Raw genomic sequence first — 16,160 nt, 5'->3', positions numbered from 1 at the left:
GATGTCGGGTTCTATTTCAAAACCTCGGTCAAAAACGGCGCGAGTTGCAAAAATATGGCCGCCGCCGCTATTAGGCTGAGGATATTGACTGACTTCGGTTTAGCTTTTGGGGCCTTAAAATCCTCTCAGAACGGGCGACAGAAAAATGCTATGCATTCTTTGTGGAAGGCTACATCCACTGGGTACAGTCATTTTAGGAGAGGACGTATATAGTTGCGTTAAGGGCGATATAATTTCAGTCAAAGCGCAGGTGGGAGGCGCTCCATAATATTACCTTGTTAGTGGGCAGGAGTGCCCAGTTTCTGACATGCGGTCGATGCAGGTGTAAAGCTGGGTACGTATGTATGTGACAGCTTGTCTACCGCGTTTATTGCATACATGGCATGTGCATACATGCTTAGGAGAAAAACCAAATTAAGAAGAAAGTAGCTCGGTCACTCGCGGAGAGGGAGCTTGTAGCACGTGTCAAATATAAGACAACACTACAAAGTCCGCTAGTGCGGAGTCCCGTCTCTTCTACGAACATTGCTTTACATGCGCATCCTGTCCAGGAAGAAAGTAATGTGGTGTAGCGTACACCCTTCCCAAAACAACAATACTCGGTCGGTATAGTCATAAACAAAAAAGGCATAGCATTTTTCTTTGTCCATTCCTGTCCCACTAGGGCTGTTTTTGACCGAGTATTCGAAAAAGAATAGGGGGTTCTATTTGTTCGATATGGCGTTCGGCTGAAAGGGTCCATTAAATGGACTCAAGTTGACTCACACAGGCGAGAAACAGGTGTTGGTTGCACTAATGAAGCCAGCAGGTGGGGAAGTGAATCAGATCCGACAGTTCAGTCAGCGGTTGATCCTGAAAAGTTACATGCACTGACACGTTGTCAGGAAAGCCAATTCAGTTCGTGTTTTATGGGGGCGCCAGCCTTTTCTGTTATGGTGTTCATTTTGATCCCATGTAAATAGTGAAGTTCAGTTTCCTGTAGTGTTCCTGTATCAAGTTTATTTCTTGTTTTGAAAATTCTTTGATGGAATATTGTAGATCATGTTTGATTGTTTTGTAGCAAACTAGGAGTTAACTAGAATTAGAACGCTTTGTATCTTTATTGACATATTTACATACAGTAGCGAGGTATGTCCACAAGGGAAAAAGTAGAATTGTATTTCTTGGAAGCACATTGTGTTTTGAATTTGATTCTTATCTTTTGACTTGTATGATGGTTAATTCATGTTGCTTTGTTTTGATTGTTTTGTAACAAACTACTAGAATTAATTTTGTACCTCCATTACTACTGAACATATAACATGTTATAATGAATCCCTTGTTATTGTACTCTACTAGGAATAGCTATGTTTCTTAACGATAATTTTAGACTCACAGTTTCAGTTTAAATAAGAGAACAAGAAAAGTAGTGGTAAGAATTTTGTTAGATATGATCAGTTACTTATTAGTAACTACCTTTCTTGTTGATTTGTATATTTACCCGTTTTGTTGACATTTACCTCAAAATAAACAGTTGTAGAATAAACATGCAGTTTTTCTTTCACATTGAAGTTGTTAGTATATGATAAGTTTAGGAAATTCCCATAATGCCCTTTACTTAACATCCCGACCAATGGGAGACGGGATATCTAGCATATGTGATATCAAGACTAGCATATGTGATATCAAGACTAGCATATGTGGTATCAAGACTAGCATATGTGATATCCAGACTAGCATATTTGATATCAAGACTAGCATATGTGATATCAAGACTAGCATATTTGATATCAAGACTAGCATATGTGATATCAAGACTAGCATATGTGATATCAAGACCGGAAGTCCTGCTGCAGTATCTTTGAAAGTCAATACGGGCCGATTTTCCGATTCTTTAGTTTTCCCAACACCACATCAGTGTTAGACAAAAAGACACACAATCTCTGTAGTATGGTCCACCAATACCCAATATCACAGAGCCGGGGTGTGGCTAGAATCTTTAATACGTTACAACAATGATGAAAGTTATACAATGGGCTAAGCAGAGGTTCGGCTCCGGCTATGATAATGGGGAACACATTGTTTTCAAGACAAAGAAAGGGGGGCAAAATAGAAATTCTAACAAAAACGCATAGAAATACGTCAGAAACAGTCTGAGCTGAACCTCTGCTTGAAAAATGCAATATCGCAACGTATAAATATATATTTATATATATATATATGGCCTCCTTCGGTCAATATTGACCATGGTAAAATCCTAATTGATATCAGCCCTACAACGTCGACTGTGGCTAAACAGTCCTATACCGTATACGAGTCCCTGCCACATATCGCGACAACATAATCATCAGGAGTCGGTGTCTGACCCTTGATCATAGAATACTTCCGGGTCACCTTCATCGCGATTTCCTGTTTACTCGTAGTGGCGAGGTTGACAGCGGTTCGGGGAAGTTCCCGTCCTTCCAAAACAAAAATCACAACTTTCGCGGCTTCAGAGACAACCTACTGCTGTTTCCGTGCAAGACTAGGGATCCAGTTTGTTCAGGTGAGACGATTTGTTGTATTTTGACTCCAAAATCTCAGTAGATTTGACAAAAAACTGAAGGTGTCGTGATTTTGGTATAGGGGTCCTGTCAACTGCAGTAACTCAACTACATTTTTCTGTCTTCTTTGGGTGTTGCAGAAGAAAGTGATCATGATACACGTGTTCCTTCGTAGCTTTGTCGTTTTCTCGCCTAAAATGTTTTGTGAAATTTATTCAAAATTCATACGGGGGCAGCAAGGAGGAGGACAGAAGCTAACGTAAACAAATTAACATCTAGGGCTTATGAGGGGTTTACCGAGGGTCTTTCTTTTGAGAATCATGTAGGTTGTAACCATTGAACATTGAAATGGGTGAAACTGCAAGTTCGCTAAGGTTTATTTTCAAGTGCAGAGGTAACTTTCAAGTACCAGTATTCATTGGTGTAAACAATGCCTTATTGGTATGAAGAGAGCAGTTTGAATATGTACGGTATACTGTAAACCCCTACATCCGCCCCTGGGCAGGAAAATTCCCACCATCTGGTGTTCATCATGGCGTGTTCCTTATTTTACGGGGAGGTTCAGTAACTGACGGGGAGGTTCAGTAACTGACGGGGAGGTTAAGTAACTGATGATTTAAACATGTTTTCTAATTTGCTTGGGCGTGTTTTCACATTTACTGTTTTCTCTTTGCACATTCGGGAACAACGTGGAAAAAAAAACACATCCGATTTCGCTGAAGTTTGACCGAGTGATTTTACACATTTTACCGGAAAAGTTACCGGATTTATTCCAGAGATTCTTTTGTTTTCACTGTAGCTACAAGCGTTGGGTGGCGTTTAGCGTCAAGAGTCGTACTCCTTTGTTTTTGTTCTATTGTTATGCTCGTAAACAATAGATATCGGTCCCTTTCGCATACGGTCACCTCATTAAAAACCCGTTTTTCGTCACAAAATCGAAGCGGAATCCAAAGACAAAGCGTCAGACTGGAGACCAGGTTCTTGTCAGCGCATTTGAGCTTACACGCTGGGATTGGCCGTCATTTCTGCGTGCAATTTGGCAGAATTCTATTTCTTGCTTCTCTTTTCCGTGAATAGTCTGTTTCTGTGGCAAATATAGACCACATTTTCGCCACTTAATACGCCTCACTTAAAAATTCATGCATTGCTATGGCCAGTATGGATTAAATATATCTAACTTGATCGTTCCTATTGTCTCTACAGAAGTTGCACAAACTCTAGGAGGATGTCGACAGCAAACAGTGCCCAGGGTCTGGGTGACGTCAGGAGAAGGGTGAAAAGGGATTCTTCTGTGCGATCTGTCAGAGGGGGGAAACCCTACAGGTGTGAGGAGTGCAATAAGCAGTTCAGTCGACTGGGTAATCTGAAGACTCACATGCGGACTCACACAGGGGAGAAACCCTACAAATGTGTGAAGTGCAGCAAGCGGTTTAGTCAGCTGGTTCATTTGAAAGGTCACATGCAGACCCACACAGGGGAGAAACCCTACAGGTGTGAGGAGTGCAGCAGGCAGTTCAGTCAGTTGAGTAATCTAAAGAAACACATGCGGACACGCACAGGGGAGAAATCCTACGAATGTTTGGAGTGCAGCAAGCGGTTTAGTCAGCTGGCTCATTTGACAGGTCACATGCAGACTCACACAGGGGAGAAACCTTACAGGTGTGAGGAGTGCAGCAGGCAGTTCAGTCAGATGGGTGATCTGAAAAGGCACATGCGAACTCACACAGGTGAGAAGCCCTACAAGTGTGAGGAGTGCAGCAGGCAGTTCAGTGAGTTGGGTCATCTGAAGAGACACATGCGGACTCACACAGGGGAGAAACCCTACAGATGTGAGGAGTGCAGCAAGCAGTTCAGTGACCTGAGTGATCTGAACAAACACATACGGACTCACACAGGGGAAAGACCATACAGGTGTGAGGAGTGCAGCAAGCAGTTCAGTCAGCATGGTCATCTTGAGGAACACATGCGGACTCACACAGGGGAAAAACCCTATAAGTGTGAGGAGTGCAGCAGGCAGTTTAGTCAGCAGAGTCATCTGAAGAAACACATACGGACTCACACAGGGGAGAAACCCTACAAGTGTGAAGAGTGCAGCAGGAACTTCAGTCGGCTGGGCAGTCTGAAAACACACATTCGCACTCACACAGGTGAGACACCCTACAAGTGTGAGGAGTGCAGCAGGCAGTTCAGTCGGCTGGGTAAGCTCAAGAGACACGTGCGGACTCACACAGGTGAGAAACCCTACACGTGTGAGGAGTGCAGCAGGCAGTTCAATGAGCTGGGTACTCTGAAGAGACACATGCGGACTCACACTGGGGAGAAACCATACACATGTGAGGAGTGCAGCAGGCAGTTCAGTCGGCTGTATAGTCTGAAGAAACACATGGAAACTCACTCAACGGATCTTGTACATGTGTGAGGAGTTCAGCAAGGATGTCCCTAAGCTTTGTCATCTTAATCATTAAGATGACCAAGCTGATGAAAATGCTTGCTTGTGAGTCAGCTTGTGTCAATTAAATGGAGACAAGCTGACTCACACAGGTGAGAAACAGGTGTGAGGTGTACCAGCAGGTGGAAAAGTGAATCAGATTGACAGTTTAGTCAGCGCCTGAACCTGAAAAGTTACCTGCACTGACACGTTGTCAGGAAAGCCAGTTCAGTTCGGGTTTTTTTCTGACGCTCCATGCAGCCTTTTCTGTTATGGTGTTCATTTTGATCCCATGTAAATATTGAAGTACAATTATAACTTGTAGTTTTCTAGTATTTAGTTTCCAAGATGGAAGTTTTGTTGCTTGTGTATCATGTTCAAGTTCATCTCCTGTTTTGTAATGATGGGATATTGTAGACCTTTTTTTATTGTTTCGTAGCAAACTTTAAGTTAACTGCAACTAGCACGTTTTGGTATCTGTATTTACATATTCACATACAGTAGTGAGGTATGTCTACATGGAAAAAGTAGAATTTTGTTTGCTGTTTTGCAATTCCTTTAAAGGTACATAATACATCGTGTTTGATGGATTGCTAACGATGTGGAGGTTTTTTTGGAAATAGAACGTAACATTTCTTTGTATCTAAGCTAGAAACTAACACTGATTTGAAGAAAGTAGAACTAGAACGTAACATTGAGGATTGTTTTTGTACCTTCATCGACATTTAATGAACAGTATTAAGTCAATGTCTAAAGAAGAAGAGTAGTGAACTTGTTATTTTCCCTTCCTCCTAGGAATTATATCTCTAGCGCTATGTTCCGTAACGTTCTAGATTTTAGACTTGCAGTTAGATGGGAGAACAGTAGACCAATAGAGCTGTTAATACTCTTGTAGTATAAGTTCACTTTACTTATTAATATCTATCTTTGTTGTTAAATAGTTTGCATTGATACATTTTGTTAAAAAGTTGCTTACAATAAACAGTTTGAACAATGCATGTACTAGTAGTTTTTCTTTCACATTGAATTTGTTCGCACGTAAGAAATGTAGAAAATTCTCATTTTTTTATCATGCAATAGAACACGGGATATATAGCATACGAGATACCAAGACCAGAAGTCCTGCTATAGTATTTGAAAGTCACTAGGGGCCAATTAACTAATCATTTCATTTTCCCAACACCACATCAGTGTTAAATAATGACACACAATCTCTGAAGTATGGTCCACCGATATCACAGGGCCGGGGTGTGGCTGGAATCTTTAATCTGCTACAACAATTATTACAGTGAAAAAAAATTAAACAAAAAACAGTTGGGTTAAGCAGAGGTTCAGCTGCAGTTACGGCTATAATCAAGTCAAATATCATTTCCAGTTTATTCAACTGTTCTCGCGATATTACGCGCTTCAAGCAGAGGTTTGGCTTCGACTGACGTCTTTTGATGTTTTTATCAGGCTTTCTATTTTCTCACATTTCATCATATTTGGCTGGCGAAAACGGAGAAAGGGGGACAAAAATAAAATGCCCCACAAAAAAAGGCCTAGAGATACGTCAAAACCAAACCTCTGCTTTGAGAATACAATATCGCGACAATTGTGGAGTAATCAGGTGATGATGGTTGACCTATGATCATTGAATATTTCCGGGTCATCTGCACCGCGACTTCCTGTTTACTCTACGTGGCGGAGCGACAGCGGTTTGGAAAAGTTCCCGTCCTTCTCAAGGTCCTTGTCCTTCCGGAGCAAAAACCACAACTTTCGCGGCTTTAGAGACAACCTACTGGTGTTTGTGTGCAAGGCTTGAGTTTACGTTTGTCCAGGTAAGACGATCTGTTGTATCCTGACTGTAAAACGTCTGTAGAATTGACAGAAAACTAAAGCGTGTTCACGAGGGGAAGCGAAGAGGGAGGCAGAAAACAACGTAAACAAATGTTGGGGCCATGAGGGGTTTACCGAGGGTCTTTCTTTTAACAACTGCTTGGGTTGTACCCATCAAAATGTGTGTTTAGGTGTATGTTCAATTGCAGGATCAATTTTCAAGTGTTTTCAATGATGTAGTAAAGGTTTATTGGTATGCAAGGCGCAATTGATATATGTATGGTGTACTGTAAACCCCTCTGCCCGCCCCTGGGTCGGAAAATGTCCGCCATGATGGCGTGTTCTACTCTCCAAGCAGAGGTTGAGTCGCGTAGATATAGTAGTAGTCGACTTTTTCCGGGTACTACTATATCGACGCGACTCAACCTCTGCTTGGAGAGTAGGCGTGTTCCTTATTTTACGTGGAGGTTCAGTAACTGATCCTTGGACGTGATTTCAGTTTTCGGGTTTTCTCATTCAGTGACTACGTGATTTCACACATTTTACCGAGAAATTAAGAAGAAGTCGAGAGATTCGGTCACCATTTATTTGTTTTCACTGTAGCTACAAGCGTGAGGTGGCGTCTATCGTCAAGAGTCGCACTCCTTTGTTTTCGCCCTATTGTTATGCTCTTAAACAATAGATGTCGGTCCCTTTCGCATACGTTAATCTCATTTGAAGTCATTTTCATGACAAAATAGAAGGAAGACAGCTAAACCCAAAGGGCCAGACTGCAGACGGCGTTCTCGCCAGCGCATTTGAGCTTTTAATTTGCAGGGATTTCAGCGAATTCTATTCATAACAAAAATCTGTGTCAATGGCAAAATTAACCGCAATTTCGCGGCTCACTAGGCCTTATTCTAAAATGCATGCATTGCGGGCTATGGGTAAACTAGCATTGAGCGTCTCTGACTTGATCGTTCCTATTGTCTCTACAGAAGTTGCAGATCTAGAAGGATGTCGACAGCAAGCAGTGCTCAGAGTTTAGGTGACGTCAGGAGAAAGGTGAAAAGGGATTCTTCAGTGCGATCTGTCAGACGTGAGAAACGCTACAAGTGTGAAGAGTGCAGCAAGCAGTTCCGTCAGCTTGGTCATCTTGAGGAACACATGCGGACCCACACAGGGGAGAAACCTTACAAGTGTGAGGAGTGCAGCAGGCAGTTCACTACTAAGAGGTCTCTAAAAACTCACATGCGGACTCACACAGGGGAGAAACCTTACCAATGTGAGGAGTGCAGCAGGCAGTTCAGTGAGCTGGGTAGTCTCAAGAAACATATACGAACTCACACAGGCGAGAAACCCTACAGGTGTGAGGAATGCAGCAAGCAGTTCAGTCAGCTGGGTCATCTGAAGAGTCACATGCGGACTCACACAGGGGAGAAGCCCTACAGGTGTGAGGAGTGCAGTAAACAGTTCAGTCAGCTGGGTGATCTGAAGAGTCACATGCGGACTCACACTGGGGAGAAGCCCTACAAGTGTGAGGAGTGCAGCAAGCAGTTCAGTCAGCTGGGTGATCTGAAGAAACACATACGGACTCATACAGGTGAGAAACCTTACAAGTGTGAGGAGTGCAGCAAGCAGTTCAGTCGGCAGTACAGTCTAAAGAAACACATGGAAAGTCACAAATGAACTTGAACAAGTGTGAGGGAGTCAAGTTAGCATTTCCGTCAGTAAATGGCATTGGTAGACTCACACAGGTGAGAAACAGGTGTTAAGTGTACCGATGAAGCCAGCAGGTAGGGAAGTGAATCAGATCCGACAGTTTAGTCAGCGGTTGAACCTGAAAAGTTACATGCACTGACGTCAGTTGTCAGTAAAGCCAGTTCAGGTCATGTTTTTGAGGCGCCAGCCTTTTCTGTTATGGGATTCATTTTGATTCCATGTAAAAAGTGAAGTTCAGTTACCCGTGGTATTTTAAAAGTTAGTTTTCAAGATGGTAGTTTCGTTGCATGTGTATCATGTTCATGTTCATTTATTTTTTGTAACGTTTTCTTTATGTATATAGTGAAGTTCCCTTTGGTATTCTAGAATTAAGTTTCCAAGCAGGTAGTTTTGTAGGATGTGTATCATGTTCAAGTTCATTTTCTGTTTCGTAACATCTCTGTTGGAATATTGTAGATGATCTTTAAATTGTTTCGTAGCAAACTAGAAGCCAACTAGAACTAGCACGCTTTTGTATATTCACATACAGTAGTAGTACTGAGGTATTTCTACATGGAAAAAGGGAGAATTTTGTTTGCTGTTTTGCAGTTTCTTGAAAGGTACATAGTAGATTGTATTTGATCGTTTGCTAATGAAGTAGAACTGAAAGTAACATGCCTTTTATAAATAGAACGTAACATTTATTTTGTAACTAAGCTAGAAACTAACACTTGATTTGTAAAAAGTAGAACTAGAACTTAACATTGAAGCTAGTATTTGTACCTTCATCGACATTTAATGAACAGTACTAAGCCAATGTCTAATAATGAAGAAAGTGTTTTTTTTCCTTTTCTTACAGCCTGAGATGATAATAATTGTAATTCCTCTTCTCCTTTCTTCTAGGAATAGTATATCTACCTTTGTACCATAACTTTATAGATTTTAGGCTTACAGTTAGATGGGATAACAGTAGACCAATAGAGGTGTTAATACTGTTGTAGTATAAGTTCACTTTACTTATTGATATCTACACTTGTTGTTGTTTTAAATAGTTTGTATTGATCTATCTTGTTAAAAGTTGTTTCAAATAAACAGTTCGAACCATGCCGGTAGTTTTTTCTTTCACATTAAATTTGTTAGCCCATGAGGGGTATAGTAATACTTCCCATTTACTTATCATCCCAGCCATAAGAACACGAGATATCTAGCATACGAGATACCAAGACCGGAAGTTGTGCTGCAGTATATTTGAAAGTCACTAGGTGCCGATTAATCATTAAGTTTCCCAACACCACATCAGTCTGAAATAGACACAATCACTGCTCACCAATAGCCGATATCACAGAGCCGAGATGTGGCTAGAATCTTTATTGTGCGTCCACGCTACAACAATTATTACAGTTATATAGTCGGCTCTGCATTCAGCTAAGCAGAGTTCGGCTCCGGCTATGATCATGTGGAAAACATTATTTTCAAGACACAAAGGAAGGGGGGAAAATAGAAAACCTAACAAAAATCGCCTAGAAATACGTCAAAACCAGTCTGAGCCGAACCTCTCCTTGGATTATCGGAATATATATATATGGCCTCCGTTGGTCAATATTGACCATGGTAAAATCCTAATTGATATCAGCCCTACAACGTTGACTGTGGCTAAACAGTCACATACGAGAATGACAGTCCCTGCCACATATCGCGACAACTGTTGAGTAATCAGGAGAGGGTGTCTGACCCAAGATAGTAGAATACTGTAAGTTCATTTAAGTTCGCGAGTACTTCTGGGTCATCTCCGCCGCGGCTTCCTGTTTACTAGAAGTGTCGAGGTCGACAGCGGTTTGGAAAATTTTCCGTCCTTCCGAAGCAAATACCACAACTTTCGCGGCTTTAGAGACAACCTACTGGTGCTTTTGTGCAAGGCTAGGGTTCAACTTTGTTCAGGTGAGACGATCTGTTATATTTTGTACATAAAATCTGTAGATTTGACGGAAAACCGAAGGTGTGATTTTGATAGGGTGCCCCGCCCCGTCAACTGGTATCTCAACTACATTTTTCTGTCTCTGTGATTGTCGAAAAATAGACCATAGCTTGCTGAAGGCATCCATGGTCCCCGACCCTCCTGATGAGGATGGGACGAGGTGAGGTGAGGTGAGGTGAGCTTGCAGAAGGAAGTGCTACACATGCTCCTTCGTAACTTTGCTGTTTTCTGGCGTAAAATGGAGGAAATGTTCATTCCAAATTCACACAGGGCCCGGGAAGCGAGAAAGAAGTCAGAAGATAACGTAAACAAATTGTCGGGGCCCTGTAGGGGTTTACCTGGGGTCTTTCTTTCAAGAAAGTTTTGGGTTGTAACCATCATAATGGGTGAAACTGCAATTGTGTTTAGGTGTGTTTCACGTATATGTCAATGTTCAAGTGTTCATTGGTGTTAAGTAACGTTTTACTGGTATGAAGCCAATGAAGGGCGCAGTTGTTGTATGTACGCTATACTGTAAACCCCCTCCGTCCGCCCCTGGCCCCGCTATTCTAACATCTGGTGTTCATCATGGCGTGTTCCTTATTTTACGGGGAGTTTCAGTAACTGTCGCTTAGACATGGTTTCAAATTTCAGGGTTTTCTCTTTGTACTTTTGGGGACAACTTGCGTGGAACAAAAAGGCTTCCAATTTTGTTGATGTTTGGCCATTTTCCACTTTCTTCTTGGCGATCACAAGGCAGAATTATATTTGTTGCGTCTGTCTTCCATGTTTCCGGCCAAGGTAAACCACATTTCCGCCCCCCCCCCACACACACACACATTACGCATCACTGAAGAATGCATGCTTTGCACACTCAAATAACTAAGGATGAAGCTGCTTCTCTTATTTATGAATATTTATGGACCAAATGGATATGGATTAAATATTTCTAACTTGATCGTCCATATTGTCTCTACAGAATTTGCATAAGATCTAGGAGGATGTCGACAACAAGCGGTGCCCAGGGTTTGGGTGACGTCAGGAGAAAGGGGAAAAATGATTCTTCCGTGCAATCTGCCAGAGAGGAGGAACGCTACAGGTGTGAGGATTGTAGCAAGCAGTTCAGTCGGATGAGTAATCTAAAGGCTCACATGCGGACTCACACAGGGGAGAAACCCTACAAATGTGAGGATTGTAGCCAGCAGTTCAGTCAGATGAGTAATCTAAAGGCTCACATGCAGACTCACACAGGAGAGAAACCCTACACTTGTAAGGAATGCAGTAGACAGTTCAGTCAGTCGGGTTCTCTAAAGATTCACATGCGGATCCACACTGGGGAGAAACCTTACAAGTGTGATGCGTGTAGCAGGCAGTTTAGTCTCCTGGCTAATTTGAAGACCCACATGCGGACTCACACAGGTGAGAAACCCTACAAGTGTGAGGAGTGCAGTAAACAATTCAGTCAGCAGAGTGGTCTTAAGATTCACATGCGAACTCACACCGGTGAGAAGCCCTACATGTGTGAGGAGTGCAGCAAACAATTTTGTCAGCTCGGTGAGTTGAAAACTCATGCACGGACTCACACAGGGGAGAAACCTTACAAGTGTGAGGAGTGCAGCAGGCAGTTTGGCAGGCTGGATCATCTGAATAATCACATGCGGACTCACACAGGTGAGAAACCCTACAGGTGTGAGGAGTGCAGCAGGCAATTCTGTCAGCTTGGAAATCTGAACAGTCACATGCGGACTCACACAGGGGATAAACCCTACAAGTGTGAGGAGTGCAGCAGGCAGTTTAATCACCTGGGTGCTCTGAACAATCACATGCGAACTCACACAGGAGAGAAACCCTACACGTGTGAGGAATGCAGCAAGCAGTCGGCTGGATACTCTGAAGACTCACATGCGGACTCACACAGGTGAAAAACCCTACATGTGTGAGGAGTGCAGCAGGCAGTTCAGTCAGCTGGGAAATCTAAAGACTCACATGCGGGCCCATAAGCGACTCAAAGGTGTGAGAAGTGAAGCATGCAGTTCAGCAATCCAGGTGATCTAAGCCAGGTGAACATTTAATGAACCTTAGCAAAGTGAATCACATAGTTCAGGCATCTGTTGATCGTGAAGACTTATGTGCTTCATAAGCACGTTATCAGTAAAGTCACTTCAGTTTCTGTTTTCTCCAAAAGTTCATCTGTTTGGGTGAAAATGACATAGGGGAAAACTCAAAAGGTGTGAGGAGTGCAGCAGATGTGGTGTAACCCATGTGGACACGTGATGAACCCTGGGAAAACGAATCACACAGTTCAGTCAGCTGTTGCTTCCGAAGACTTACCTGCCTTATTAGCACGTTGTCAGTAAAGTCACTTCAGTTTTTGTTTTTGAGGCAACAACTTTTAGTCATGTGTTCCATTTTCGCATAAAAGGACAACATTTTGAAAATCTTGATTTGGACAGTTGAAAAATGACAGTTATGGAAGTAGTTTTGATTTTACATGAATAGTTGGTTGTGGTTTTTAGAAGTTAGTTTCGAAGGTGTTTGTTTTGTTGGAAGCTTATTGTGTTTAAGCAAGAAGCTCCTTGGTTTAAGTTGATTTCCTGTCTTTTATGATCTGCATAGAACAAACTTAGCATTGTTTTTGTAAAGTAGAACATAACTTTGTTTTCTTTAGGTTGAACTTATCATTGCTGTTTTAATCTAGAACTTAACATTGTTTTGTAAGCTAAAGCTAAACATTGTTTTTGTACCCTCATTAACAAATGAGGAACAGTAGCAAGTTAATGAGTACAGGGGGAAGGAGTTTTCCTTTTATGAGTGAATATAGAACCAGCGATGATGATAAATGTACTAGTGTTATTTTCCTGTTCTTCTTGGAATAGTACCTCAATGTTTCGTAACGTTACATGTGTATATATATATATTTAGGCTTGTAGTTTAAATTTAGATGGCATAACAAAAGAGTAGCAGAAGTGTTAAGAATTTAGTATGATAAGTTCACTTTATTGATTACTAACTATTTTTGTTGTTGATTTTGACAGTTTGCATTTATCTATTTTGTTAACAGTTGCTTTCAAATAAACAGTTCGAAAAAAAGAATGCAGTTTTTCTTTCACATTAAATTTCTTAGCACATGAGAAATATAGAAAATTCTCAGTTACTCATCATCCCAACCAATAGAACACGAGATATTCAGCATACAAGAAACCAAGACCGGAAGTCCTGATGTATTTTCTTTGAAAGTCACTAGGGGGCGATTATCTAATCATTTCATTTCCCCAACACCTGAACAGTGTTATTATACACACCATCTCTGTAGCATTATCCACCAATACTCAATATCACAGAGCCGGTGTGTGGCTAGAAGCTTTAATGTGCGTCTACAACGGTACTGACGGTTGGTAATGTATGCGGACAGTAGTCAGTAGGGATTAAAAACGTCATGCCACCGTAAAACAGACCAAACATTTATCGTTGTGTCTACTGTCCCTTTATATCCGACAAGGGCGCAACGACACGCTCATAACACCCAATATTAATAACAAGTTTATTTGCAAGTTCGTGCCCGAGGGCTAATTGCAAGTACACAGTATAAACATAGGAGATATACAAGTGACAATGAACAGTTGTAAACAATACTCTATAGTACTAGTGTTGGCTATTTCTCAAAAGGTTGGGTTTGACTTCTATTTTGGAAGCAGAGGAAGAATATTAACACATCGAAATTGCAACACCCATTCCCATCATGCACCAATGGGAATCAAAATGGCGAGGCCCGTGGAGGCAAGCTACTCGTAAACCATAACGCAAACCTGTAATACATGTAATACTAATTCTCCAGTTCTTGGGAGTAATTTGGAGCGGATACCATTGGCTCTTCTAAATCAATCCCCATTACTACAACCTCAGCATTCAGCTGAGCGATGTCCCGACAACTATTGGATAACCAGGAGATGATGTTTGACCCAGAACAATAGAATACTTCCGGGTCACATAACGCCGTCTTCCTGTTTACTCGGTGAGTCGAGAGAGACAGCGCAGCGGTTTGGAAAAGTTCCCGTCCTTCCGAAGAAAATACTACAACTTTCGCGGCTTTAGAGGCAACCTTCTGGTGTTTGTGTGCAAGGCTAGGGTTCAAGTTTGTTCAGGTAAGACGATCTGTTCTAATTTCACCATAAAATTTCTGTAGATTTGACAGAAAGTCCCTGGGTCCCGTCAACTGGTATTAAACTCAGCTCCATTTTGCTGTTAAAAACAGACCATAATCTGCAGAAGGAAGTGATACACATGTTCCTTCGTAGCTTTGCCGTTTCCTCGTCTAAACTGCAGGAAAGTTTCTATTAATGTTTATTCAAAATTAACTCGGGGAAAGCAAGGAGGAAGACAGAACATAACGTAAACAACGTGGGGCCATGAGGGGTTTACCGAGGGTCTGTCTGTTAAGAATTGTTTGTACTGTAATTACCAAAATGGGTGAAAGTGCAAGTGTGTTTAGGTCCATTTTCAAGTGCAGAGGTAATTTTCAAGTGTCCATTGGTGTTTAGAAACGTCTTACTGGTATTCACGGCGAAGTTGAAAGATGTACGGTATACTGTAAACCTCTACGTCCGCCCCTGGGACAGAAACCTCCCGGTATTGAGGTGTTCATCATGGCGTGTTCCATTTTACCGGAAGTGTTTTCAAATTTAGGGGCTTCTCTTAGTATTTTGTGGGACCACTGGCGACATGTCGAGAAAAGGCATCCGATTTCGCTAACGTTTGACCGAGCGATACCACAAATTTGGCAAGAAACTGATAATTCGAGAGATTCACCATTTCTTTGTTTCACCATTTCTTTGTTTTTACAAGCGTGGGGTGACGTTTAGCGCCAGGAGTCGTACTCCTTTGTTCTTGTCCTATTGTTATGCTCGTAAACAATAGATGTCGGTCCCTTTCGCATACGTTCATCTCATTAAAATGTTATATGGTAGTGAGATTTTGGGTATAGACTGTGGAAAAGATAACTGCCCAGTGGAAAATATCCAAACCCGCTTTTGTAAAAATATTCTTGGCGTGCACAGGAATTCCTGTAACTCCGCATGTAGAGCAGAACTCGGAGTCTATCCAACAGGCATAGATATAGCAATCCGCATAGTTAAGTACTGGCTACGCCTTAAACAGTTAGATTACTCTACACACCCTTTACAAATAGACGCACTACTCTGCCAACAAAATGTACCTTTAAACAATCATAAGAAAACTTGGCTCCAACATGTAAAACAAATACTTGATGATAATGGTTATTCCTATCTATGGAACTATGCTCACTGTCTGTATCATTGCAATTAGCCTACGGGCATGGATTTGCAAATAAATAAAAAAATTAAAAAAAATTAAAACCGTTTTCATGACAAAATCTTGAAGGAAGACCGCAAAATCCAAAGGGTCAGACTGCAGACCAGGTTCTTGCCAGCGCATTTGTAGTGATTTCTGCGTGCAATTTGGCAAAGATCTATCAGTTGCTTCTCCTTTCCATGAAGATTCTTTGTCAGTTAATGGGTAAAGATAAACCCTACTCTCCAAGCAGAGATTGAATCGCGGAGATATGATAGTAGTCGGGAAATTTACGGGCGCGCTCTTTTTACCTCTTCCTAAAAACGAGAAGCGCGCCTGTAAATTTACCGACTACTACTTTATCTTCGCGATTCAATCTCTGCTTGGAGAGTAAACAAATCCCACTTTCGCCCCTTGAGTCCCCTTTACAAATCAAGAATTTAGCTCGGCC

At 41.7% G+C, this 16,160-nt stretch overlaps 1 protein-coding gene, 1 long non-coding RNA gene and 1 pseudogene across 2 annotated transcripts in view; all 3 read left to right on the top strand.

Annotated features, from left to right (window-relative positions):
- LOC118427956 (zinc finger protein 845-like) overlaps positions 1-5,935 on the top strand; it is a 14,565-nt gene extending 8,630 nt beyond the window's left edge. The window contains exon 4 of the mRNA XM_035837923.1: positions 3,726-5,935. Coding sequence (XP_035693816.1) covers positions 3,726-4,941 — 1,216 coding nt within the window. The 3' untranslated portion in view covers positions 4,942-5,935. The remainder of the gene's footprint in view (positions 1-3,725) is intronic.
- A 1,733-nt stretch (positions 5,936-7,668) lies between these two features.
- On the top strand, positions 7,669-12,328 carry LOC118427853 (annotated as a pseudogene).
- Positions 12,329-14,465: 2,137 nt separating this feature from the next.
- Positions 14,466-16,160, top strand: part of LOC118427868 — a 2,031-nt gene continuing 336 nt past the window's right edge. The window contains exon 1 of the long non-coding RNA XR_004832597.1: positions 14,466-14,544. This is a non-coding gene — a long non-coding RNA (uncharacterized LOC118427868). The remainder of the gene's footprint in view (positions 14,545-16,160) is intronic.

Source organism: Branchiostoma floridae, chromosome 12 (genome assembly GCF_000003815.2).
Source record: "Branchiostoma floridae strain S238N-H82 chromosome 12, Bfl_VNyyK, whole genome shotgun sequence".
In the NCBI taxonomy this organism is placed as follows: Eukaryota; Metazoa; Chordata; class Leptocardii; order Amphioxiformes; family Branchiostomatidae; genus Branchiostoma; species Branchiostoma floridae.
The sequence above is the reverse complement of the archived record's forward strand: the minus strand, read 5'-3'. Positions and strand labels throughout refer to the sequence as shown.